The 27,471-nt window shown below is 30.0% G+C and overlaps 1 protein-coding gene and 2 non-coding genes across 14 annotated transcripts; 1 reads left to right on the forward strand and 2 right to left on the reverse strand.

Moving 5' to 3' along the window:
* The first annotated feature begins 1,701 nt into the window (after positions 1-1,701).
* On the forward strand, positions 1,702-25,520 carry LOC18099352 (uncharacterized). 12 transcript variants are annotated; one of them, XR_008059174.1, is made up of 6 exons: positions 1,702-1,865; positions 1,961-2,051; positions 2,734-2,792; positions 24,221-24,319; positions 24,398-24,860; positions 24,941-25,520. XR_008059174.1 is itself a non-coding variant. In XM_024601026.2 (4 exons), exons 3-4 carry the CDS (start codon positions 12,042-12,044, stop codon positions 12,830-12,832), a joined length of 504 nt encoding a protein of 167 aa, XP_024456794.2. In that variant the 5' UTR covers positions 1,702-1,865; positions 1,961-2,051; positions 12,040-12,041; the 3' UTR covers positions 12,833-13,143. The 12 variants fall into 12 exon arrangements, 1 of the variants encoding a protein (XP_024456794.2); XR_008059175.1 differs by lacking the exons at positions 24,221-24,319; positions 24,398-24,860; positions 24,941-25,520 and adding exons at positions 11,055-11,280; positions 12,040-12,188; positions 12,476-13,143; XR_008059173.1 differs by lacking the exons at positions 24,221-24,319; positions 24,398-24,860; positions 24,941-25,520 and adding exons at positions 11,055-11,280; positions 12,040-12,072; positions 12,476-13,143.
* LOC112327665 (small nucleolar RNA Z105) lies at positions 2,164-2,232 on the reverse strand. Its single transcript, XR_002982089.1, has one exon. It is a non-coding gene; the product is annotated as a small nucleolar RNA Z105 (small nucleolar RNA).
* LOC112327705 (small nucleolar RNA SNOR75) lies at positions 2,340-2,430 on the reverse strand. Its single transcript, XR_002982126.1, has one exon. It is a non-coding gene; the product is annotated as a small nucleolar RNA SNOR75 (small nucleolar RNA).
* Positions 25,521-27,471: the final 1,951 nt, after the last annotated feature.

The raw sequence follows: 27,471 nt of genomic DNA on the forward strand, positions 1-27,471 counted from the left end.
TATTTATTAGCTTGTTTCAATATACTCTATTTGATATATTTACCTGTAGCTGAACTTACCTTATATCACTGCAGAGTCCTGGCAAAGCTTTAAAATATGAGCAAGTTCTATACTCTAGTGTTTCAATCCGACCCGAGTTTTAAAATTTTTTTAGGTATTTTAGTTTTAATTAATATTTTTAAATTTTTTTAATATATTAATATCAAAAATAAATTTTAAAAATCAATCATCATCATTATTCTAAATACTTTTTTATAATTATCTTTTTGTGTTCTCAAATTCAATACCTTAACATACTTATCATCATGTCAATCCATAAACAAAACTTCACAAGTAAATCTAAGGTTGTCAATTTCAATCTGCTCCATTTAGAATTACCAATATATCTCGTTTTAATTTAAAAAATAAAACAAACTGAAATAAATTTTATCTCGTTCATAATCTTGATCCATTCCAGAAATTCTGGCTAGAAGTTCTGTTTAAATAGTTTTTTTTTTAATATATACTTTTACTTTAATTTCATCTTTCAACACTTGGTTTATTGGAGATAAGATTTCATAATTTATTGTGGTTTACTTTTTTATGGTTATCCTAGTCTCATGACTCATGTCACGGGTTTGGCGGTTTAACTCAATTAACTCGAGTTTTTTTAATTTATTTTTTAATCGACTTTTTTTTTTCAATTTTTGCATTCAACTTTTTTTTACATTTAGTTAGTTGATTATGAATTATATTTTATCATTTGTTTTGATTTGTTTTTTATAAAATTATTTTAATCTCATGACTCGAACAACGAGTTTTGTGAGTTGACCCGAGTAGACTTAGATCATTTTATAATCTCTTGATCCAAGTGAATCTAATTTGTTGTCGTCTCAATATTTTTTTAATAAAACAATGTTTTTTTTTTTGTGAAACTATAATTTTATCGATGTAAATTATTTTTTAACCCATCAAGTTAATTAAGACAATTCTATTTAAGTTAATTTATCTTTGAATTTCAATTGAAATTATCTTTTTTTGAATTAATATTTTGATTATATATATATGGCACACACTCCATCTTCTGAGAAATATTTATGTTTTGAAAAAAAAAAAAAAAAAAACAGAGTCTTTGTATAAAGAAATGCATGAAAAGGGACATATTTATAAACCTTTCAAATGAGAACGTGCTAAAATATTTCAAAATAAAAACACATTTTTTCAATTAAAAACAAACATAATTCCAACGGAAAAAAAAATCTATAACAACTCAAGAAGGGTTTTACTATCTTGGTGCAACAACAATATTTTGTTCGGAGTTTAAGTAATATTTGAAAACATTATTGAAATTATATTTTTAAAAAATTTAAAATTATTTTTGTTTAAAATTATATTTTTAAATTATTTTAATTTTAATATATTGCTATTAAAAATAAATATTTTTAAAAATAACCATTGCAAAACTTTTTTAATATATTGTTAATTTAATATATTTACTGTTATCAGTAAATTAAAAACCCTGATTTTATTTTTCTTTAACCAGTTTTTTTTTGTATTTTAAAATTTTTTTTGAAAAAATTAAATTTTTATTTATTTAAAATTAATATTTTTTAATATTTTCAAATCATTTTATATAATAATATTAAAATAATTTTTAAAAATTAAAAAAAATATTATTTATAATTCACTTTAAAAAATAACCACAGTAACCACACTACTCTCACTCTCAGACATGCTGTAATATGTAATGCTTTCTCATCTGATAGACAATCTATAATGCTTTACCATCTGATTGTAATTGACTTCATTTCGAAGAAACCATTGCTTTCTCGTCTCTTGCAGCAGAAAACTAGGAAAACCGAATCTGCTTCAAAACATTTTCTCAGGTAAATCACAAAATGATCGCAACAATTTATTTTTCTCCCATGGTCTTGTTTCGGTCTCATCAATTTCAATATCCAAACTCAATATTTTTTTCCAGACTGGAAAAAAACCAGTTTCATCAGCTGAAGGGGGAAGCAGTCACAAGGAGAAGGAAAGCCAGCTCAAAAGTGCTTGAAATGCAATCATAGGTAAAAACCCTCACTGCTTATGAGAGATTAAGATTGCTTTTTCATCATAGCTGCATCATCCTTCCCTCAAGGGATGCAAGAACTAACACAAAATCAAAGGAAAAGCTGGCATTCAGAATGAGTAGGAGGTGTTGAATCATCATACATATAAGATAATTTAAATCTTTCATCATTATTGCCTGCCCTTCATCCTTTCAAACAGAAATATCTCAACCAAAGAAGCAAGATTGGACATTTAGGTAACTATATTAGTAAATTGTTTTCAATAAGAAAAAGAATAAAAATGATTCCTCTCAGACAAATGCCTCGAATTGTCCTCACAATTTGAAAGAATGGAAAAATGATCAGACTCGTCATCTATGTTTCTTCATCACCGAGAAATCATTGAAAAGAAAAGTGTAAACAATAATTAAAAAAAAACAAATGATGATTACAATCGTTAAAAAGAGAAGGAGAGAAAAACGAAGGAAATATGATTGATGGGAAAACGAAGATACGAGGAGGATAAGCTGGCTCCATCACTATGCTCCATCACTATTGGTGGCCTTCGCTTTGTTTTTATAGCTGAAAGAGTACTAGGGTTAGGGTTTTCTTGTTACTTCCTCTTCATCATCTGCTCAAATTACCAGGCTGCCCTCCCAACTTCATCCGTTTGACAAGTCGGTTATGTTTTTCTTTTCAGCAACTTGGCTTGTTAAGTTGCTAGAGAAAAAACAAGGACGCACACACAAGCTATATAAGGTTAGTTTTTTCACATTTCACATTATTTTTTATTTTTATAAATATTAATTAAAATCACTTTGTAAAGTCATATTGATAAAATATAATAAGTGATGCACACAATCTTTATTGATAATTAGTATTAGAGTTTTTACAATAAGAAGTTATTTATATTAGAATTTTTATAAAAGACAATGAATTGTTATAAATCTAAAAAAAATTCTATGTAGTTGGGAAAAAAGAAAATGGTCTTCAATTTTTTTTTCTTTTACTGATGTGATCAATTTATGTTTTATTAACACTAGTTTGTATTTACAGTAATGATTTTCAAAATTCCTATTTTGTTTAGTCTACATAAAACATCTCATTTTATTAGTTAAATTTAGACTTGTTTGTTTGATAGAAAGTAATTTTTTTTTGAAAAATAAATTCCGGGAAAGTGAATTCCTGAAAAGTGAATTATTTTTTGATATTTGATAGTGTCATGAAAAATAAATTGAAAAACACTTTCCAGTATTTGGTTATATCATGAAAAATGAGCTGGAAAATAACTTATTAATGTTTTAATATTTTATTTTAAAAAAAATTATGTAACATATATAGAATATTTAATATAAATATTTAATCACTTACAATAAAAGAATGAGATCTAAAAAGTATAATGATGATTTTTTTATTATATCATATATATATATATATATAGCTTATTTTATAAAATATAACTATATATGTAATATAAATATTTTAAATATAATATTATAAATATATAACCTTGTGAAATATTTCTTAAATAAAACCTATTAATATATTTTTCATTTGTAAACGCTTAAAATAATTTTCTGGCAGCATTAAGAAAGCCAAATTAGTTAATGGTATTAAATAAGAGTTATATATTTAGGTTTTTTTGGTATAAATATTTTTTTTAGAGATAAATAGATACAAAAATATTTTGATGAGTTTTTTGGATAATTTTTTTTTTAAAAAAGAGTATGGACAATTATCCATTTAATATATATCAATTAAGCATTAGGAAATAAATATACACATCTTACATCAAACATTGTCATGCATAAATATTGAGTTTTGATGCTATACACATACATATTAGTTCAAATTAACAATTATAAACATACTAAACCAAGTAAAATAGGTAAACATACTTATCAAATAACAAACATAGATTTTCTTGTCATAGTAAAATCATCTTAGCAATCAGGCCTGTAGTAGTGTTAGTTCACAAAATTTTGAACCCAAATTTTCCTCAAATTATCATATTTTTTCATAAATGCTTTTGCTAACATTTTATTTTGGACCAAGTGATCAAAAGCATCACCAAGAGCGATCTCCTCGAAACCTTTAATTTTCATCACTTCTATATATAGCTCATTAACATTAAGTTGATTTTTTCTTAGGCTTTGAATTACAAACGCTACATCTCCAATTTTTGTAGATAACTTTTCAACACTATCATCTTCATACATTCGATTTCTCTTCTTATGTTGCCTCTTTTGTGCACTTGAGGAAGATGTCTCTTTACCTCTTGAAGTTTCTTCATATTCCCCTTCATTTTCAATTGAAATAGATTGCACTTCAGTGTTCTCTTTCAGGTTGATATCAGCATATGATTTGATATAATTTCTGGTTACCATGTTTTTTCCAACAACAATTATCATTGCTTCATACATATCAAGTTTTTTGTTGAGATACTTGTCATGATTGAGATGTGCCTATTTATAAAGATTAGAATATACAATTTTCAATTCCTTGTATAAAGTTTTGGAAACAAAAGTAAATGTAAAAATTACATAGAATATACTATTTATCATACCTTTACTTCTTCATCATATACATCTTTCGAAACCGTAATCATCTTTAAACAATCATCCCAACCAAAACCACTTTTATTTTTAAGTTTGGTTATTATTCCCAATTCTTTTTTCACAATTTTGAGATGATTGTCCATATGCTTAGGTTCGCATTGCACGTTAAACTTTTAACTAATTTCTGTAGCTACCTTTACAAAAGATTTTGCTTTAAAGGTGGAAGAAGGCTTGTTTCCTTTAAGTGCCTCCTCGACTAATATCTTAAGTAGCATATGAGACATAGGTTTAGACCATGTGAAGTGCTTACCTTTGCATTTTTTATTCTTCGCAGTACTCATTTTTACAAAACAAAATCACAAATTTATACAAAATAAAATCATACAATATTTAGATTGAACTAATTTTATACAAAAAAAAAATACAACTAATATTTAAAAAAGAACACATGAAATACATAAGAAATTATAATAAAGTCAACAAACAATCCAAATATATAACAAAGACAAATCAAACTTAAGAAAGACATAATGAAAACAAACACATATAATTAACACTCAATTACTAGTTTCTTTGAGTGTTATAATCATTCCACATGGTTGATGCAATCATTTCTCTTTTTGTTATTCACTCCCTATTCTCTTCCCTCTCCTCCCGTTGGCTTAAGCTGATTGTTCTTCTAATTGGTTCACTTTTCAAAATATTTCTTCCATAAGAAAGTCATAAGGATCAACTTCTATTATGTGATTATGAATAATACAACATGCAAGCACAACATTCACTTGTGTTTCATAAGACCAAAAAGGTTTTTCATCAATTGATCTAAAACAACTCTTCAAAATACCAAACCCTCGCTCAATAGCGGTTCGTAATGAAGAGTGTCGAAGATTAAATAACTCCTTTTTATTTTCTGGTGAATGTTCTGTAAACTCATTCAAGTGGTATCGAACTCCACGAAAAGGAGAAATGATTCCTTTTCGAATATCATAATCAGCATCACCAAGATAATATTTCCCTACAAATAAAAAATAAAACATATTATTATCTTTATCTAATTAGATAATTTATACGTTTATTGCATATTATAAATATTTAATTTATATATTCTGGAATTTTTAGACTACTAGGTCTTGATAGTGCATCACCTAAAACCCGGGAATCGTGTGCACTTCCTTCCCATCTAGCTAAAACATATATAAACTTCAAATCAAAAGTTATAGATGCTAAAACATTTTGTGTTGTTCACTCTTTCGACCTCGAAACGTTCCTTGAATTTCATCAGGAACATTTGCAGGAACATGGGTACCATCAATTGCTCTCACACAATCCTATATAAACATGAAAAAATAATTTATAACCTTTTCTTCTAAATGTAATTAATTAATGTATAAAAATATTGGTATTGTTCTCATACCTTAAAATAAGGATAAAATCTGCAATTATTCATTATCTCCGCGGGAACTGTATCCCTTGGGTCTTTGATAAGGTGTTTGTATAACTTAAGAACTGTTTTTAATACAATTCTAAAGTAATGATGGATAGTTTCAATAGACCTATAGTATATACTACTAATAAAACAAAATCTTTGGTTTCGACCTATAATTTGTAAGAACACAATTACTTGCTCCCTAATAGACACATTTTGCGTTGATCGTAATAGGTCACGACTTGTGAGAACATCACACAAATTATATAACACAACTGGTTTCATACGAATTTGTTCGACGCAATGTCTTTCACCTTGATTCAAAATGCTATCAATATAGAATTCTCGTTGAGCAATTGCATTTATATGTAGTTCTCTTGGTATATAAATTTTATTTCTTTCTCATTCAATAATAGCTACCCCTGCAGCTATGACAGTTACAGTTGCTCTCATACATATTGCATTAATAATCTTACTATCCATAATAAGAAAGTGAAGTTTTCTGATAATGAAACCTAAAAAGTTTGGAGAAATAAACATTCAAAAAGCATATCAAATACTTACACAATGAATATAAGAAATTATGATAAAACTGACACAATCAATATATTTGGACAACTAGAAATACTTGTAATTCTACATGTCATGTTCAGTCCAATCTGTGGTATCAAGCCATTAATGTATACTAGTGAAAGAGCTTCACTTTTAAATGTTCAGGGGGCTGAAGATAAATTAATATTAGAGAAATTGTTGACTACTCTCTTGTTCATCAAGAGGAAATCCAAACGTATTTGGGTTCAGGATAAAGCAAAGGCATCGACATTAGGTACCTCAAATTTGTCTGGAGATGCTGAACAAGTCTAGTTTCACTAGAAGTATATGTTAAAATGTCTTTGTTGTTGTGTACATTAACTTTTTTTTTTTGTCTAAATCCATGCTTCTTATTAACTGCATATATTTACATATTGTTCATAAAAATAACTTATTAAAAATACCTTTGGCTCAAAATAAATGGCAGAACAAATAATCTTTAAAATCAACTAGATTAATAATAAAAAGAATACAAATTTTAAATCTAGCAGGACTAGCAAATTCTTTTAAATAGATTAATTCTTTTATGATAAAGTATGAACTTGATGGTAAAGACTATGAAAATGAAGAAATTCCAATGTATCCAATTTACAAAGACCCTGTGAGTTTTTGTTTTTTCTATTTTATTTGCATATTGTAAAGACTACAATATGCAAACAAACTAGACAAAAAAAAAACTCATTGTCCGTAAGTTATTAGTTTATTAGTTTATAATTAGTGCTGGTAACATCAATTTCTAATTAGCTTTTAATGAGGAAAAAAAAACCTAGCAAAAACAGAAGAGTTGAAGGTGTCTGAACTATGATCAGCACTAAAAATATGAACAATAAGCATCTAAGATTGAATCAACAAGCAAATTAACAAGCAAGATCCTGAGATCCTATATATAAAAAAAAAGCATGGGATTGTTCTGATTTTTTCCCAAAAACCAAACAAAACATGAAAAACACAACAAATTAATAAGCTCACAAGATTTATGCCACAATCACAACTAAAAATCCAAACAAAGAACAGGAAAAAAAGGCATATAATAAAGAAACATTTGAGGAAAACGATTACCTGAAATAAGATGATTCAATGCTTCAATGGAGAGCTTCGATGTAAATTATTGTAGATAACAAAGAATAAAAAGGAAATTATTATGATGATATTTTGTTCCAATAAAGAGATTTGAAAAAGAGAGATTTACAGTCACGTAGAGTTGATGAAAATATATTTTTAGATAAAAAAGCATTGAACTTGTCTTTTCAATTATTTCTTTGATGGACAAAAAATAAATCAGTAGACGATATGTTATCTACCAATACAAATAATGCATAGTCTACTTTGTTTTTTTATAGCAATAGGCAATGATGTATCATTTGCCCACTAAAAAAAAAGGTGTCCATGCTGATATGCATGTGCCCTATTTTGTTATGGGCCCGTGATGGCCTCCCCATACCCAATCATTCAATTTATTTTTTTCGCTAAAGCTTTTATGGTTTTTTTCTTCCATTTTAATTAAATTCTTTTTAAATAAATTAAAGATATTATTTTATTAAATATCATTCTAGTTTTACTTGATTTTCAAGTAAGATTATATCGTTCATTTGATAATAATAGCTAATACACATTTTCTTTGCCCTTCATATATATATATATATATATAATTGGCTTTTTTATTATTATATAATTAGATAATAAAAAATAAACACTCAAAATTTCTCCACGGTATCGCGTGAGCAATTTATTATCCTTATATTTTTTAATGCATTTATGAAAAAATTATCAAAACATTATTTTTTATTAAAACTTGCTTTTATGATTCTTATAAGTTTTTGTTTATATATATAAAAAATATTATGGTGACAAAAATTTCAAAAAACAAATGTTAATAAGATAAAGAGGTTTTAATTAAAGAAATACCTTTCTTATTTTTATTTCAAATCATTGCTATTTATTCTAATTTATTTTATCTTTTAATCAAATAAAATGTATAGCATAATAAAACTATATTTTTTGTTGAGAAAAAACAGATTACTAAGAAAAGAAAGAATTGCTGGAAAGTGTTTTTCTCTTTTTATTCTTGGAAAACAATTTCCTTTTTACCTACGAACAATGAAACAAATCTCTCCCTTTTTGTCTCTCTTATTAATTTTACAACTGATCTCTTCAAAACATCACTTTGCATGGCTGTAAATCTCCCTTTCTCAAATCTCTTTATTGGAACAAAAAATCATCTTATTTCAGGTAATTATTTTCCTCAAATATTTCTTTATTTTCTGTCTTTTTTTCCTGCATAAATCTCGTGAGCTTGTTAATTTTTAGGAAAAAATCAGAACAATTCCATGCTCTGTTCTGTATAGGATCTCAGATCTTGTTTGTTAATGTGCGTGTTGATTCAATATTTAGCTTTTCTCTATTTTGGTTTCTCAGACACTTCATCCCATCACCACATTTCTCTACAAAACTCCACCACACTTTTTCGATCTTTCTGTCAATAGAATTCAAAACTCAATAACTTAGGACATCATTCTTTCTAGGTATTGCTCTAAGAAGAGAGAGCGTGGCTTCTATCTCTGTTCCATGCCCCAAGACTGTCTTGATTGTTGTTGGTGCGGGATCTAACACTCAAAATCCACTACCAAAGCATAGGATCTCTTTTCCTCGACCACCTAATTCCAATTAGAATTCGTCTCTCTCTTTTGAATCCACAGTCTCTGCTCTTGAGGTCAGTTTATCTGTGTTACTTTTAACTTAGGCTACTCTAGTGAATCCATGTTTGACTTGAAACTGAGGTTTGTGGAACTGAGAAGAACCAATTTTCTGTAATAATTATAGAAGCTGTGAGACTCTTAGGTCTTAATAGAAAGTGCAGCATTGTGTCACTCTGCAAGCTGCCTAGATTTGGCCTGTTTTATTACCGAAATTGAGACTGGTGATGTAATGACTAGAGGCTATTGAGCCTGTGAGTTAATAGGAGCTTCTTAAATCAAAAACCCTGCCTGCCTGAAGATTCATTGATTAGATTGAACCTAGCGAGAAAAAGTCATTTTGCAAAGTCCTTGCTCTGATCTGGGAACATAACTTTCATCTTTTTTATATCTTCATTGCCTTTACTTGATTCGGGTAAGTCTAAGTCAAATTAAGGACTTTGCTTTTCTAGGGAAAAACTCCGAATACGTTTCGCCTATGATTGGATGCCCTGATCCAATCTATCTCATTTGTGAGTCACTCGAACGGACTATTCTATATAATTATTTATAGAAAGAAGTCAGTCTTTGTTCAATCTCTCCTTCGTTCTTAGTTTAGAGTGCACCGCACCGTGAGGAGGTCACGGGTTCGTCTCCAGAATGAGTAATTCTTTCTTTCGGCGGTATCGCATTTAAAAGAATGGATGAGGAGTGATCTTTCCTATATTAATGCTTGTGGTTTTGTGATGCTTTAGCAGGTGTTTCTTGTTTCCGTGTCTTTTGAAGGGATTTCTCTCCATTGTACTCCACATGGTGGATTTTAATCTAAAAAGTTAAACAAATGATTCAGGAACTGTGGTTGTGCATTATTGTCATGCTCTCTTACTTCATGTGCTTATATCTGAGCAGGAGTTCATATGTACGAATGCATGTTTTGATGATTATTAGATTTTGATTCAAAACCTGTTATCTGGTAATTGTTTTTGCTTTTATTTTCAATGACATCTGAACTACATAATTGAACTGAACATGACATGTAGAATTACAAGTATTTCTAGCTATCCAAATATATTAATTGTGTCAGTTTGATCATAATTTCTTATATTGATAGTGTAAATATTTGATATGCTTTTTGAATGTTTATTTCTCCATACTTTTTAGGTTTCATTATCAGAAAACTTCACTTTCTTATCATGGATAGTAAGATTATTCATGCAACATATATGAGAGCAGCTGTAACTGTCATAGCTGCATAAGTAGCTATTATTGAACGAGAAAGAAATAGAGTTTATATACCAAGAGAACCACGTATAAATGCAATTGCTCAACGAGAATTCTATATTGATAGCATTTTGAATTGAGGTGATAGACATTGCGTCGAACAAATTCGTATGAAACTAGTTGTGTTATATAATTTGTGTGATGTTCTCACAAGTCGTAATGTATTACGATCAACTCATAATGTGTCTATTAGGGAGCAAGTAATTGTGTTCTTACAAATTATAGGTCGAAATCAAAAATTTCATTTTATTAGTGGTATATATTATAGGTCTGTTGAAACTATCCATCGTTACTTTAGAATTGTATTAAAAGTCATTTTTAAGTTGTACAAACACTTATCAAAGACCCAGGGGATATAGTTCCTGCGGAGATAATGAATAATCGCAGATTCTATCCTTATTTTAAGGTATGAGAACAATATCAATATTTTTATACATTAATTAATTACATCTAGAAGAAAATGTTATAAATTATTTTTTTCATGTTTATATAGGATTGTGTGGGAGCAATTGATGGTACCCATGTTCCTGCAAATGTTCCTGTTGAAATTCAAGGAAAGTTTCGAGGTCGAAAAGAGGGAACAACACAAAATGTTTTAGCAGCTATAACTTTTGATTTGAAGTTTATAAATGTTTTAGCTGGATGGGAAGGAAGTGCACATGATTTCCGGGTTTTAGGTGATGCACTATCAAGACCTAGTGGACTAAAAATTCCATAAGGTATAAATTAAATATTTACAATATGCAATAAACATGTAAATTGTCTAATTAGATAAAGATAATAATAGGTTTTTATTTTTTATTTGTAGGGAATTATTATCTTGGTGATGCTGGTTATGATATTCGAAAAGGAATCATTACTCCTTTTCGTGGAGTTCGATACCACTTGAATGAGTTTACAAAACATTTACCAGAAAATAAAAAGGAGTTATTTAATTTTCGACACTCTTCATTACGAACTGCTATTGAGCGAGGGTTTGGTATTTTGAAGAGTCGTTTTAGATCAATTGATGGAAAACCTTTTTGGTCTTATGAAACACAAATGAATATTGTGCTTGCATGCTGTATTATTCATAATCACATAATGTGAGTTGATCCTTATGACTTTCTTATGGAAGAAATATGTTCGGAAAGTGAACCAATTAGAAGAACAATCAACTTAAGCCAACGGGAGGAGAGGGAAGAGAATAGGGAGTGGATAACAAAAAGAAAAATGATTGCATCAACCATGTGGAATGATTATAACACTCAAAGAAACTAGTAATTGAGTGTTAATTATATGTGTTTGTTTTTATTATGTCTTTCTTGAGTTTGTATTGTCTTTGTTATATATTTGGATTGTTTATTGACTTTATTATAATTTATTACGTATTTCATATGTTCTTTTTTAAATAGTAGTTGTATTTTTTTGTATAAAATTAGTTCAATCTAAATATTGTATAATTTTATTTTGTATAAATTTGTGATTTTATTTTGTAGAAATGAGTACCGCGAAGAATGAAAAATGCAAAGGTAAGCACTTCACAAGGTCTAAGCCTATGTCTCACATGCTACTTGAGATATTAGTCGATGAGGCACTTAAAGGAAACAAACCTTCTTCCACCTTTAAAGCAGAATCTTTTGTAAAGGTAGCTACAGAAATTAGTCAAACGTTCAACATGCAATGCGAGCCTAAACATGTTGACAATCATCTCAAAACTGTGGAAAAAAAATGGGGATTAACAACCCAACTTAAAAATAAAAGTGGTTTTGGTTAGGATGATTGTTTAAAGATGATTACGGTTTCAAAAGATGTATATGATGAAGAAGTAAATGTATGATAAATAGTATATTTTATGTAATTTTTACATTTACTTTTGTTTCCAAAACTTTATACAAGGAACTGAAAATTGTATATTCTAATCTTTATGAACAGGCACATCCCAATCATGACAAGTATCTCAACAAAAACCTTGATATGTATGAAGCAATGACAATTGTTGTTGAAAAAGACATGGCAACCGGAAATTATATCAAATCATTTGCTGATATCAACCTGGAAGAGAACATTGAAGTGCAATCTATTTCAATTGAAAATGAAGCAGAATATGAAGAAACTTCAAAAGGTAAAGAGACATCTTCCTCTAGTACACAAAAGAGGCAACATAAGAAGAGAAATCAAATGTATGAAGATGATAGTGTTGAAAAGTTGCCTAAAAAGATTGGAGATGTAGCGTTTGCAATTCAAAGCCTAAGCAAAAATCAACTTGATGTTAATGAGATATATACATAAGTGATGAAAGTTGAAGGCTTTGAGGAGTTCGCTCTTGGTGATGCTTTTGATCACTTGGTCCAAAATGAAATGTTGGCAAAAACATTTATGGCAAAAAATGCTAATTTGGGTTCAAAATTTTGTAAACCAGCACTGCTACAGGCCTGATTGCTAAGATGATTTCACTATGATAAGAAAGTTTATGTTTGTTATTTGACAAGTATGTTTACTTGTTTAATTCGGTCTAGCATGTTTATGTTTGTTAATTTGAACTAATATGTATGAGTATTACATCAAAACTTAATATTTATGCATGACTATGTTTGATGTAAGATATTTATATTTATTTCTTAATGCTTATTTGATATATATTAAAGGGATATTAAAGGGATAATTGCCTATACCCGTAAAAAAAAAATCTTTTTCCAAAAAACCCATCAAAATATTTTTGTATTTATTTATCTTTTAAAAAAATCTTCATACCAAAAAAACCCAAATATCTAACTGTTACTTAATACCATAAACTAATTTCGCTTTCTTCATATGAAAAAAAAACATAATTTAAGCTTTTAAAATTGAAAAAAAAATATTAATAGGTTTTATTTATGAAAAAATTCACAAGGCTATATCTCTATAATATTATATGATATATATAGTTATATTTATAAAATAAGCTATATATGAATATAGGATATAATAAAAAAATTCATCTTTACACTTTTTAGATTTTATTCTTTTATTGTAAGTGATTAAATATTTATATTTAATATTTTTCATATATTAGATAAATTTTTTTAAAAAATTAATTCATTAATAAATTATTTTCTAGTTCATTTTCTATAACATAACCAAACACTGGAAAGTGTTTTCCAGTTCATTTTTCATAACACTACCAAACATCGAAAAATAATTCACTTTTCAGGAATTCACTTTCCAGGAAACCACTTTCCAAAAGGAAACTACTTTCCAGCAAACAAACGGGGTCTAAAATAGAATACATTTTCCTCTATGATTTTTTTCTCTATCTTTCTTGCTATCATAACCCCAATCTTTTACAAAACGTTTTTAAAAAATCCATAAAAGCAAAAAAAATAAAAGATAAACGTGTTTTCAATGCATTTTGAGAATGCACACCCTTTTGTAATTTTCAGATTTTTTTCTCTTACTGATGTCTTTTCAAAAATAATTCAAAGAAATATATTTTGAATGCATTCGCATCCATTTCATCTTTCTTAATTAGTTACTAAATTGACGTCAACGTGGTTCTTTTAAAAAAATACAAAAAAAAAGAAAATTAAAAATTAAAATATAGAGCAAAACTGATAAAAAGACTAAAGTGTGAAACAAGAAAAATGAGGAATGAAGATAAATTGGAGCTGCTAGGGGACCAAGTAATTAATTTTTTTTGATAAACATCAAGTGGGCTAAAGTGTAAAACAAGAGAAATGAAGGATCAAAGTGAAATTGAGTTACTTGGGAACCAAGTAATTCAAGAGAAAATGATAAAGTTTGTGGCCTTCAAAGATATGAGTGAATTGTAGAAAAATATGGGGGGTTACCATAAAAATACTATTCATTATCTCTTCCACCCATAACCCTTGCCACCATAATATTTTTTTGATAAAGAATATGAGTTGAAATGTGGAGAAATAAATACTAGAAGAGCATTAGTCATCTTCTCCTACCTTTCCCCACGTAAAAAACTCAAACATTGTTTTTCTTTTTAAAACTGAGATTTCCCCCTTGATATCTCTCACATCTGTCCTCCATTAATGACAAGACCACCATCATTTTCTTCCTCTAGAAGCCCTCACCAAATTAATCAATCAATTGAAACTAACTTCTTCATCATCATTGTCAATTGAAGAGAGAGAGAGAGAGGGAGGGGGAGAGAGAGAGAGCAACCCTAAAAACTTCTCTCTATAATCTCTCTCTCCTCTAACCTCCAAACCATGCAAGACCACTGTTATTCTTCTCCTTTGAAGATGAATACATAACCATATAAGCTCTATAAACTAATAACCTCATTCTGAGCAAATCTACAAGTTACAAAACAAACTAGTAGAGAGAGAAACGACCATCACAGCTTTTCGGTGTCATATCTCCCTCACTAGCATAAGGTGGCCTATACCATCACCACATGATGAAAGAGGGCATCATAGCTCACTCTGTGGATCTGACCACACATCAATCAGACATTGATAGATCATGGAACAACACGAAGAACATGACAACCCACTCCTAGAACATGATTGTTATGCACCTACATTGATTTTCTTCACTTTAGTAGTGTTTGGCCACTATTCTAGCCTCTTTCAGTCATCCTTAGCCACTCTAGAATGTTCATTTTGAACCCCAAACCTCTTTTGAATAATTATATTGTTTTATTATTGATTTTTTTATGTGTTTTATGATGAGGTTTTGATTGGCCATGTTCATTGAATGAATATTTGTGTTGAATAAATATCATGCTTATTTTATGATTTTAAAGTCTATTGTGATGATATTTTAGAATTATACAAAGTATATGAGATTGATTTTGTGTTGAAATGATATTGGCCAAATCTTTTAAATCTTGCATACCCATTCTCATATGTAAAGATTATATGGAATACAATGCTTAAACTTGACATATTTTAGAATTATACAAAGTGCATGTGTTTGTGTTTATTATTTATTGTAATTTTATGCATGATAAATTAAGGCTCTTATGTGTTTATAATGTCTTTGATAGATAATTAACCTTGTTTGATTTTCATTCATTTTATTAGTAACTGCATAATCCTAATAATTCAAAGCATATAAAATATCATCATCATCAAATTTTACATATGACTAAGTCTCTCAAATATCAGGAAAAAACATTCTTTCATGTTTTGATTTTATTTTTAACATTTTTACAAAAAGAAAACAAAAAAAATGTTTGTCAATCATATTTTAGGTTTTATAACAAGTTTATAAAACCTATTAAAAATTGGTCCAAATTAAAAGATTTATTAAGGCAGTGGTTGTTTTTGCGGTCCAACCGTGTTTTTAAAAAAAATTGATTTTTTTTTGCTTTAAATTAATTTTTTTAGTGTTTTTAGACCGTTTTGATATGCTGATATTAAAAATAAATTTCAAGAAATAAAAAAAAATATTATTTTGATGTATTTCTAAGCAAAAAATACTTTGAAAAACAATCTCTACCACAATCTCAAACACTGTCTAAGTCAACATTTCCAAACCTTAAAAAGGAATCAACTTGGTTTTTCCATAACCCAATAAAAAAAATTGTTTTGCTCTTTTTCTAAAATAGAAAGAATCAATATTGGCCTTGTCTATGTAAGGATAAATGGATGAGACAATGGTTGAAATAGGATCTAATCTTAGATCAAGCAAAAAATCCAACAAGATCTCAACCATGGACACAGTGTAATCACTGGGAAATGGGAAATCATACACCTTTTCTTTTCTAGTTGAAAGAATCCACTTATCAAATTAGCTAAGTTCTTTCTTTTGCTCATTATTTAGACCATCAGATGAAAGATACAGATTCTATTTAATGCTGAGAATTTGAAATTTTTGCCATGGTGATGGGCTGTTTAGACAAGCATGAACAATCTCTTTCTTTGTTCCTTTGGGAATAATAAGTAAAAATTTTATGAGATCGCCTCTTAATAAAATAGATCTCCCTCCGAGTGATTTATTTTAATTAATGATTCTACCACTTCTAAGAACACCATGCAAAGAATGGTTTAATGCCTCAAAACAACATCTATTATTCATCAAGGTCTCATACTAGATAATAAGAGATGTCATTTCAAGGAGGTGTTAAAGGTTTGTATTTTCTTTATCTCACATGATGAGTCTTTTATAATTGCAATAAAGGTTTTAAACCTTGAATGAGTAATTTGTCCACTCGATAATAAAAAGGGACGCAATTCTCGATGAGGGAACAAAAAACATAGTCAAACTCCCAGCCCTAACTCAATTTATTATTGATGCAATAAAAAGTTTTTATAGGCCTTCATAGTAGTGGATAAATATCAAAACTTTGGATTTTTCAAGGATAATCTTAATAACACACTCATAAACATTCGTTTGGAACCATTTTAGTATTAGAAGAGCATATGGATGTTGGCTTATAAGATCAATGATATCGTAGTTAAGTTGTTCTCTCAATAGTCTATTCTTTACACCATACAATAAATGACTATTTGGCATTGAGAGAGACATGAGAGCAGTGTTGAAAAACAGTTCTAGCTCATACAAAACACAATGTTGAAGTTCAACTTTGGACAATTAAAGATTCAGCATGGCAAAAGAGGATATGGTATGGGAGACAATATCATTATGTATAGGGTGCCAAAATTGAAGGAACAAAGCTTTTGGATAGGCAACTTCATAAAAAAAATGAAAATAACAGAAAGTTACATGAGTTATAAGGACGTGATAATTTTAATAGCTTCATAAAAAAACTTATGCACATTCTTTATCGTCTCCTAAAAGGTCCAATATCTTAGCAAGCAAATTAAATATTTGATAAGTAACCCTAGAAACTTTCCTTAAATCTTCAAACCTAAATGCTCTTTTAATATGGTTTAAAAGCAATCTAAGAAAATGCAGTTTCCCAACAACACGATGAATATATGTTATGCGACCAAGGCTAATTTAATCTAGGCAACCACTCTTTACGATCAACATCCCAAACATATCTATCATAAAATTTTGAGTAATGAATTTATGCGTCTAAATGAATCTAATTCCTAACAAACCACTTTATAAGCATTGGTTTATCAACACCATGTTTATTTAAAATTGATGGTAAGGCCTTGTTCCTTAAAAAGATAATATTTTTATGCAACAACCAATCAATTTCTAGCTATTTAATACATGGAGATTTTGAAATGGTATGGAATCGGAGAAGGCAATAAAAACTTTATATAGGCAAACTCTTGTTGCATGTAATAAACAAATCATTTTCATCAAAGATAGTTTTAGCCTTGTATTTCTTGGGAAAACGCTTTGAATATCTTTTTTTATTTATGTATTAATTAAGCATTTAGGTTTGCAATACTGCATGGTCTATACATCATAAACCTCAAAACAATATCATAACATACCAGATCACTATTATTGTCAGGTATTTCGATCAAAGTAATTGAATCAATATCATCCAGCTAAACGATACTTTAGTTTAGAGTCAAGTGGTAGGCAAGTGTGTGGAAGGCTCTTTTTTTGGAATCCAATCACCCAAATATCTAGTCAAATGAAATGTGTAAGAAATTGTTTGATTTAGAAACATATGAACATTAAATCTATATTAAAATAGTAAAAAAAAGAAAAAGAAAAGAATACATGCGAGCGATTATACCACCAAAAGGTTTCCCTGATTTTATAAAGGATAACATATCAGCAAGTTTGGTTTGAAAAACTCGCGTAATAATATATGGCTTGTCTTTATGCTTGTAAAACCTGTTTTTTATAAGTTTCCTTTGATTTTCTAGCCAATTCAAATTGCAAATGAATGTGTGAAAAGATTTAAATTCCTATAAGCTCTGCATATAACCATGACATATTAGTAATTATTAATCATATAATATGAGCTACCAATTAAAGAAAGTGGAACAGTAATCTTCCCAACAACAATTCCCTTTACATTTCTTATTAGAACAACTTTATGGATGCCTTTAATTATAAACGTCCAACTTAAGATCTTTTTAATTAGCTCTGATGCGGTCATGTCTATCTTTTCTAACATTAACAAATGCATAAACCAAAAATTATTTGTGAAAATGACCATCCTTGATGATGTTATTATTGTTTCCCACTCTCTTTAAGTGTAATAGGCTCTCATTAAAACTTTAGAGTGTTTCCTCAATGATTGATGATCATGGTAAGTAAACATGATATTATAATGATAGCATCTTCCCTGTAAGAAACAATAAAAGGTACCACAAAGCCATAAACTTCAGGTGATGTTTACATGATGTTGTGGTGATAACAATATACTCCATAAGGAAATAATAGAGGGTACTAAAAGCCATAAACTTTAGGCGGAGTTTAGAAATCCTTGGCAAGAAACCAAAGCAACTTTTTATAATAATGTCACGTTTAAAGTATAAATTTTTAATATCTTTTAAAATAACCCATTAATATCATTCAACGAATGATTATTGTATTGATGAGAATCATTGTCTTTTTTGCTAAAAAAACAAAGTGTATAGTTAGGTTTGTCAACATTCATAAGTCCTTGCTTTGTATTTTAGTAATCTAACCAGCTCATTTGTTTCATCGAGCATTTTTATAAGATCATGACGACCCTTTCATCCAAGGATGATGACAAAATATCTTTAAGGAATGGTGACATATGTTGGCAACCTCATCATATATGTCATAAACATAGAGTTATGGCAATGATTGTTAGTTTTGAAAACATACATGTGAGGATGCTTATTAACTGAATGATCAAGCTACTCTCCCATCGATGTAAAAAAATATATAGAGTTTTAAGCTAGAGTATTGCTTCATCAAAGAGCGTGTCAATGAACTCATGTGTTGGATAAACAATAACCTATGATACCTTGCTATTGAGGGAGCATGGTAAGAAAGATGGTTACTTTTCTGATAAATATACAAGATGTTCTTGAAACCTAAAAAGAGCATTACAGTGATTACACAAACATTTTATCACCAAAATCAACATGTTCATCTGAACTTCCGGGAAAATGATAAAACAAAAACTTTAATGAGAAAAAAGTTAAACAAAACAAAGCAATAAATGATATTGTAGCTAACTAAATAAGTTGTGTGCAAGAGGAAAAGAAGCTAGTGATGGGAAAAACACCCACACTTTTTTTCTTTTGATACACAGCCTACCTATAATTTTAGCGTAAATGAGGAAGCAATAGAGAGTTCTGATTGTTGACAAAACTTAACATGCTTATTTAAAACGAATTAACATGGAGAATGGCTTAATAGATTAACGGCTTAGACACTGGTGTCATTGGGGTTAGAGCATACTCAAATATATGGTAAGTGGTTCTCTAGCAAAACATCATTGAAATAATTATCTCGCTCATGTCCTTGCATAACTGAGTCATACTTATCTAGATAAAAAGAGATAAAAGGCGTCAATAAAGTGCTTGGAGAGGTGTCATGCAACCAGTTTTTCTGGTCTTGAGCATGATTACAGTCATTGACGATGGCTAGTCATATTACGGTTCTGATAAGATCTAAAGGAAATGAGGGGAAAACGTATGAGATTTATGTGCGTCATGAGCACATACACTAAAACATGCAACAAATAGGATGAGAATTCTAAAAATAAAAGCTAATAGGTCTAATGCAACGTTGTCTAAAATGTAAAGAAAGTTAAATAAGAAAACAAAGCAACATTCTCCTATAGATTAAGACAAATTAAACACATGAAAAGAAGAGAGTAACAATGTAAGTGTCTCTTATCAAAGAGAGAAAATACTGTCGCCAATTGACAACAATAAAGAAAAGAAAAAATCTTTAAGCAATGTGAAAAGGTATAAGGATCCCAAAGAAAAAACAAAAACATGCAAGGGATGCTTCTCAAAGCATTAAAGGATGATGAAAAAAAGGAATGCATAATAAGGGATAGAAATTTAAAAGGAAAAAGGATAGAAAAAAATGTTATAAAAAAATTGGACAATAAAAAAAAAAACAGATAAAGGCAAAGTAAAGAAAGTCTCAGGCCTAATAATCATAGTACATAAACAAATAAACTCAAAATCATAAATACATGCCTAGAAAGGAAGGCAAAAGCTAGTTGAAGGGAGACAAAAAACCTAACTAAACCAAAAATATATATGCATGGATTATAAACAATGATCAGGAAATATCTTCAAAGTAAGTGACTTGTATTAAAAAGTATAAGACAATCAGCCTAAGTATATGTGTGAGTATATGTGTGAAGGAGACACAACAAATTGATCATAACATGTTCTCACCCCAACCTTGTCCACAACATGCCTAAAATATACTTTTCACTAAAACAATCGAGGCAACAACCATAACCATTAAGGTAATAGAGCTACCCAACACACATGTAACTTGAAAAAAATGGTTTTCTATGTAATTACTGTTTGTTTTTGTGTTTTAAAAGTACTTTAAAAAAATAATTTTTATTTTATTTTTTTCTTTATTTCAAATTAATATTTTTTTTGTGTTTTCAAATCATTTTGATATACTAATGTCAAAAATAATTTTTAAAAAATAAAAAATATTATTTTAATATATTTATAAGAAAAAATACTTTAAAAAATAACTGATATTATATTTACATTGAAGAAAGATGTCCTTAACCGAAAAGTCCAAGCCAACATATATAACAATCCATGCAAAAGAGCCATCCAACTTCCGTGTATATATAAAATAAATGCAATTAGGTTTCTACCTTGAGGAAAAAAACTAACACGATCGAGAGCAAGCCAGATTCTTTATTTCGAGAGACAACACCGGACAGAGAACAACATAGAAAGTAAAAAAGAGTTGAAAAACTGTCTACACAAACCATAAACAATAATCAGTTGACCGACAAAACACAACTTCACAAACAACTAGGCCAACCTAGCAAAAAGACAAAAGGCCAAGCATAAAGTAGACCCATAAACAAACGAAACACCAAACAAGGTAAAATAACAGTAACAAAACTATACAGCCCTAGAAGACTAATCACCATGACAATTGCCGGGAGAATGCAGAACAACACAATTCCAAAAATAACGAGCAAATAGAGAGGCTTAAATATTTCAAATAAGAGCAAAACCCAACAAAAAAATAGCTTATATATACCCTCTCGTAGAAAGAAGTCGACCTAAATATTCTAAGGAAAAAAATAACAGCAAAACAACAACCAAAACTCTTAAACCATTAACGTCCTAATCAACCTAGATAAAAAAACTAACATGAAAAGCATAGAAACCAGCAATTCAAACAAGAAATACAAGGGGAAATAAACCAAAAATGAAAGAGAGCCTTATATAGAAAACCCAAACGAAACCAAAACCAAGAAAGAGAGAAGAGGTAGAAAAAAACCCAAAGAAGATCGTCCAGAAACAAGCCCACATCCAATCCAAGCAAATCAATTACCCCTACCCTCCTAATGAACATAAGAAGGCCAAGTACATCATAAGTGGGGTATGCATTTAATGCACATTGATGACACACCCCACTCACCGATAAAGGAAAAAAAACCCGCTACTTAACCCTAAAACGCAACCACGATCAACCATGCAAGTTGGTTGTTCCAAGCTCAGCCTCGCCAAAGGATAACCAGACACAGGAAAAAGATCTTAAAAGCCTACAGGAGCCGAGAAGCAAGCCAGGACCAACACTTGAATGTCGAGAGAAGAAAGCAGGGAATGAGAGAAAGATAATGATATTAACTTTTTTAATCCACAGTAGATATAATCACGAGCCATAATGTTTTACTGATGACATTTAGGTTTTTTTCAATAATCAAGGGCTAAATGTTAAATAAACTTTGAATACTTTATGTTACCATCTGTAAATCTTCTTGCCAAGTTCATGTCCTATTCTTTTCATGTTAGATTTACACATGTAAAGAGTTTCATCTCTAATTTTTTTTCATTTCTAAATGTTGTACTTTATTAATTAATTGTCTACCACTAAAAATTATTTCTCATCATCGTTGTAATAAAAAGGAGAAATAATGTATTTTTTTACTTTTAAATCACCTTTAAATATTGATATGTGATTCTATGATAAACTAGCTGATGACACCTCCTACTTCGCTTCACAATATTTATTGAGAGATAGACACAAGGAGGGTAGAAAAAAAACAAGAAAAAAAAACCCACTAAAACATACAATCTACTCTCTCCATCTCCCTCTACACACACACGCACACCACTATGTATTTGTTCTTGCACTGCCATGGGTTGGAACAATCTTTTATATCAAAGCAAAAAATAAAATAAAAAATGCGGGCATTGACAAAGCATTTCACACCATAGAAACATTTATGAATTAATCTATTATCCTTCAATAATTTTAAATAAAAAACTGTAAACTTATAAAAATGATAAGAAATTAGAATTAATAAAAAAAATCTAAATGATTTGAAGTAAGGTTTAAAAAGGTTTCTTTTTAGCTAAAACCTTCGTTACCTAATTAAACAATAGCTTTTTTTTTCTTTTTCTTTTTTGCATTTGACTTAACAAAAATATTTTTAAAAAATAGAAAAAAGTGCATCTTGATATCTTTTATGTCAAGTGCAGCCATTGCTGAAGCACAAAAATTTTTCATAAAGAGTTAATAATTTTATGTGACCATGAAAGAATACACTACCAGAAATTCGCTTAATACCAACGGAATTGCCGACGGAATAATTCCATCGGCAATTTAAGGTCGCCATTACCGACAGCATTTAATCCGTCGGTAATGTCATCGGTACATACCGACGGACACCGACGGACTTACCGATGGAATGTTGAGAATTAAAAAAAAGAGGGTGGTTCACTGACGTGGAGGTCATTGCGGGTATTTTTTACCGACGAAATCACCGAGGGATTCAAAATGTCTGCTTCGTACGGTGACGAGACCGGTTCACCGATGAAAATACCGACGGAATCACCGAGGGATTCAAAATGACAGCTCCGTACGGTGACGTGTCCTATTTACCGTCAGAATAGCCAACGGAATCACAGACGAAATAGTCCGTCGGTGAATCCGTCGGCAAAAGTTAATATATCCCCTCTCACTCGACCCTATCCTCCCCTATTTCTCCTTCTTCTTCTCCTTCTTTTTCCTCGTCTCAACTCTCCCCAACTGCAAACAACCAGCCCCCCTCCCAAAAAAAATCTCCCTCTTCTCAGCACAACAAGTCATATATCTTGAAGTGTTCTTGTCACAACATCTATGTTCTGATTTACCTACAGATTTTTATCAGTTTTTATAAGTAATTCTATCTTTTTAAATTTTAACATTTAAATATCATGGTTTTTATTGTTTTTTTAGTATATGTATTTTGTTAGTAGATGTACATGTTTTATTGTTATTTCTCAAACAAACTTGTAGTATATGAATGTATAATTTTATACTTGTTATGGTTTGTTTTAGATTTTGTAAGATTGTATTTGTTTGTAAATTATTGAAACTTTATTGAAGAATTACATGTGTTGTTTTGAAATAATTAATAGCTTGTTTAATGGGTCCGTTTTAATTTTTATCATCAATGGTATTGCGGAGTTGTAATTTTTGTAAATTGATATATATGTATTAATTTGTATGGACGTTGATAATTGATAATAAATATTTAATATTTATGAGAAGTTGTACTTGGTTTGTTGGATAATCTTGAGGTAAACCAATTTTTTTGCAAATTTATTTACCTAACATAGTTAATTAATACATGTTGTCATCATAATTTTATAGAGATTCGATAGAAGTCATGGATGATTGTTCATGGATGTATCGAGATTCACCCCAAAGATTGCGGAGGATGGATTATTGTTTCAATCACGCGGCAACTAGGTAACATCGAAAACAATACAAGATTTTTTTAGAAAAAAAATTTATGTTTCAACTTCTAATTTCTCGCTATGGAAGTAGGTTGCGTGATTTTTGGTATGAATCACAAAAAAAGGCAAAAAAAAAACACAAGAGATAGGGGTCTCCAAGGCTGGAATGACGTGGCGGTTTGGAGGGATTTCAAACCGATATACATCCTGAAAGATATATGGCCGCACTATCTTGAGCACGTGATGTCTGAGCGGTTCACACGACGCTCACAGTCTGGTGCTGACAACTGGAATCGGCCAATTCATGGCTCGGTGACAACGCACACCGGCGGCTCCGTTCCGTTTGCTGCACATGCGAAACGGATAGTAAGATTAATTTAAATGAAATATATTGTTAGATTAATTTGTTGTTAATTAATCTTTTTTCATTATAGGCTACGTCTCTTGGACGTGAGCCGAGCCTGATAGAGCTGTTTGTGGAGACGCACGTGCGGAGTCAAGACCGCCAAAAAGGGGCACAATAGTTCGTTGACAACCGTGCTCAACACTTCGTGGTATGTTTGTTCAACCATTTTATTTTATAAGTTATTATTTTTATTGAATTGAATATGATGATTACTTTTTTTATTTTCAGGAGACCTATAATAGCCGGTTGAGGGAGAGATATGGGGACGATCCTTTGACCCATCCAGAATTCGATCCGGATTTGTGGATGGAGGTTGGATCGTCTGGTGGACCCGATAAAAATCGAGTTTACGGGCTCTCCAATACTACGGCCGAGAACTTGCGAGTGACCCGTAGTGTTTCAACCGTTGGGAGCTCCCAATCAGTATCGAGCACCCAATCTAAGGAGTTCGTGGCCTTGCAGCAACACACGGCTCAGCTTACCGAAAAATACGACCACCTATCAGCGGCGTATGCACAACTCAAAGCGGATAATGCACAAAAAAAAGCGGAGCATAACCAGCTTCGCGAATTTGTTATGAACATGGCATCACAGAGTGGTGATACATGTGCGCCTCTTTCTTTTTGGCCGTATAACAACCAGCCTCCTCCTCCTCCTCCAGCTCCACCATTATGTTAATTTGTAATGAATATTATTTAACTTTAATAGTTAATTTAACATTTTTTTTAAACACATTCAGTTTGTAATGAATATTATTTAATTTTATTTCTTTTGTTTTTAATGTTTAATAAAAAATTTATTTGCATTACTGGTTTTTTATTACCATTAATTTATATAATTTTATATTATGTATTCTAAATAATTTTTTAAAAACATATTTAAAAATAATCACAGAGGGTTTTACTGACGGAATATATCCGTCGGCATTTGACAGTAGCTACCACCATCACTGATGAATTTACAGATGGATATATTCGGTCGGTATTACAGACTCACCGACAACTTTACCGACGGACTTAATCCGTCGGTATTTTACAGTGCCTGCCACAGTTACCGACGAATGTATAGACGGATATCTTCGGTCGGTATTCCAAACCCTCACCAACAAATTTACCGACGGTATGAATCCGTCGGTATGTCACACTATCACCGATGGGATAAATCTGTCGGTATATTTCAAGCGAGAAACTTTTTTTTTTGCGAGCAATTTCCATCTGTAAAACCATCGGCAAATGTTTTTTTTATTTTTCCAACAGATATAGCGACGGACTCTGGTATTACCGACGAAAGGAAAGCCGACGGACGTATTCCGTCGGTGAGGACGTCGGTAAATAAATTACCGACGAAATCTTAATCACATACCGACGGAATATTTCCGTTGGTAAAACTGTGAAGTCTTGTAGTGATAAAGGTGTTAGTAAATATTAAAATGAATTGTAAACATTAACTAAATACTAAGTCTAGAAGTTAAGAGACCCCCAGACTCACACATTTACTTGGGTCGGGTTTCGAATTAAATTGGGTTAGAGCTAACCTAATATAATATAGTTAAAACCCGATTTGATATAAAAAAAAGAATTTTAAAAAAATATCACTCGTTGATATTATAAAAAACAATGCCACATCCTTTCTCCAAAATAAAAAAAAAAATCAAATGGTATTTAATCAAACAACACTAAAAAAACTTAATGATCGAATAGAATTTTAAAAAATAAAGAAAATATCATGAAGGGTTGCACAAAAACAACGTTTGCTAATATAATAAAAAATGCTATAATATCATAAAAAAATTAAAATTCAAGGGTATCTAATAAAAAAATTTCAAATTATATTTTTACCAATATATATAAATAGTCTTTAAGTGTAATAAAATCTAGAAAAAAAATGAATAACAAAACAGACCCGGGCCTATTTCCTAACTCGTTGAAAAGAGGTTTGGCTCACATGCCAATCCTCTTTTTAAAAATTAGAGGGCAAACAATGCCCTTTATTATTTTTAAAAAAAAAAACATAGACAATATACGTCATCTGCTATTCCAGATTTTAGTGACCATTTGGTCATCGAAAAGTTAGGGTAGATGTATTTTATACCCAAAAACACCTAAAAGACACCTTATAAACCTTAATACACCCATTTATGGCCTTAAAATAATCCAAAAATCAGTTATAAACCTCAAATCAACATGAATTAAAAAAAAACTTCTCAACCCCAGATCTACCAACTCAAGCAATGTTAAGGTAAAAAAACACTTAAGTGGAACTCCACTAACCAAATAAAACCCGTTGACACCAAGATCAATTTTTTTCATGACCGGAATTGGTGTCAATGATGATTTTCTATCTCCTTAATCAAAATTCGGTAACTCTCTTTCCTTTCTAAAACCAAGGGACTAAAATATAAGAAAAAAAGTTTTGAAAAAAAAGGTGAATTTTTGAAAACCAAAGGGACTGAAATTGTATCAATTAGAAAAAGTAGGACCAAAGTTAACTTTTTGGGTTAAAATTGAAATTTGGCAGCTCGTTTCCTTGTGTTTTTCACTTTGGTCCACTAAGTTTGAATCTTTCTATTCCTAAAAAAATTATAGGCAATTAGTAATTAATTTGGTCACAAAAGGATCCAATTCAATAAAAAAAAAATATTTGATAACCAAAATGAAAAACAATTTAGTACTAAAATCTATAGTTATTAATGAGTGCGCGCACAATGTTTCTTGCACACTAAAAACCTATACATATTTTAGTTTATTCTACTAGCGCTG

The sequence above is a fragment of the Populus trichocarpa genome, chromosome 5 (assembly GCF_000002775.5).
Source record: "Populus trichocarpa isolate Nisqually-1 chromosome 5, P.trichocarpa_v4.1, whole genome shotgun sequence".
Classification (NCBI taxonomy): Eukaryota; Viridiplantae; Streptophyta; class Magnoliopsida; order Malpighiales; family Salicaceae; genus Populus; species Populus trichocarpa.

What these genes read in the sequence shown, in the direction of transcription:
- LOC18099352 (XM_024601026.2), top strand. Translation starts at nt 12,042, where the DNA reads ATGAGTACCGCGAAGAATGAAAAATGCAAAGGTAAGCACTTCACAAGG. An exon ending in AAGCAGAATCTTTTGTAAAG is followed by an intron (nt 12,189 to 12,475) that starts GTAGCTACAGAA and finishes CTTTATGAACAG; the next exon opens with GCACATCCCAATCATGACAA.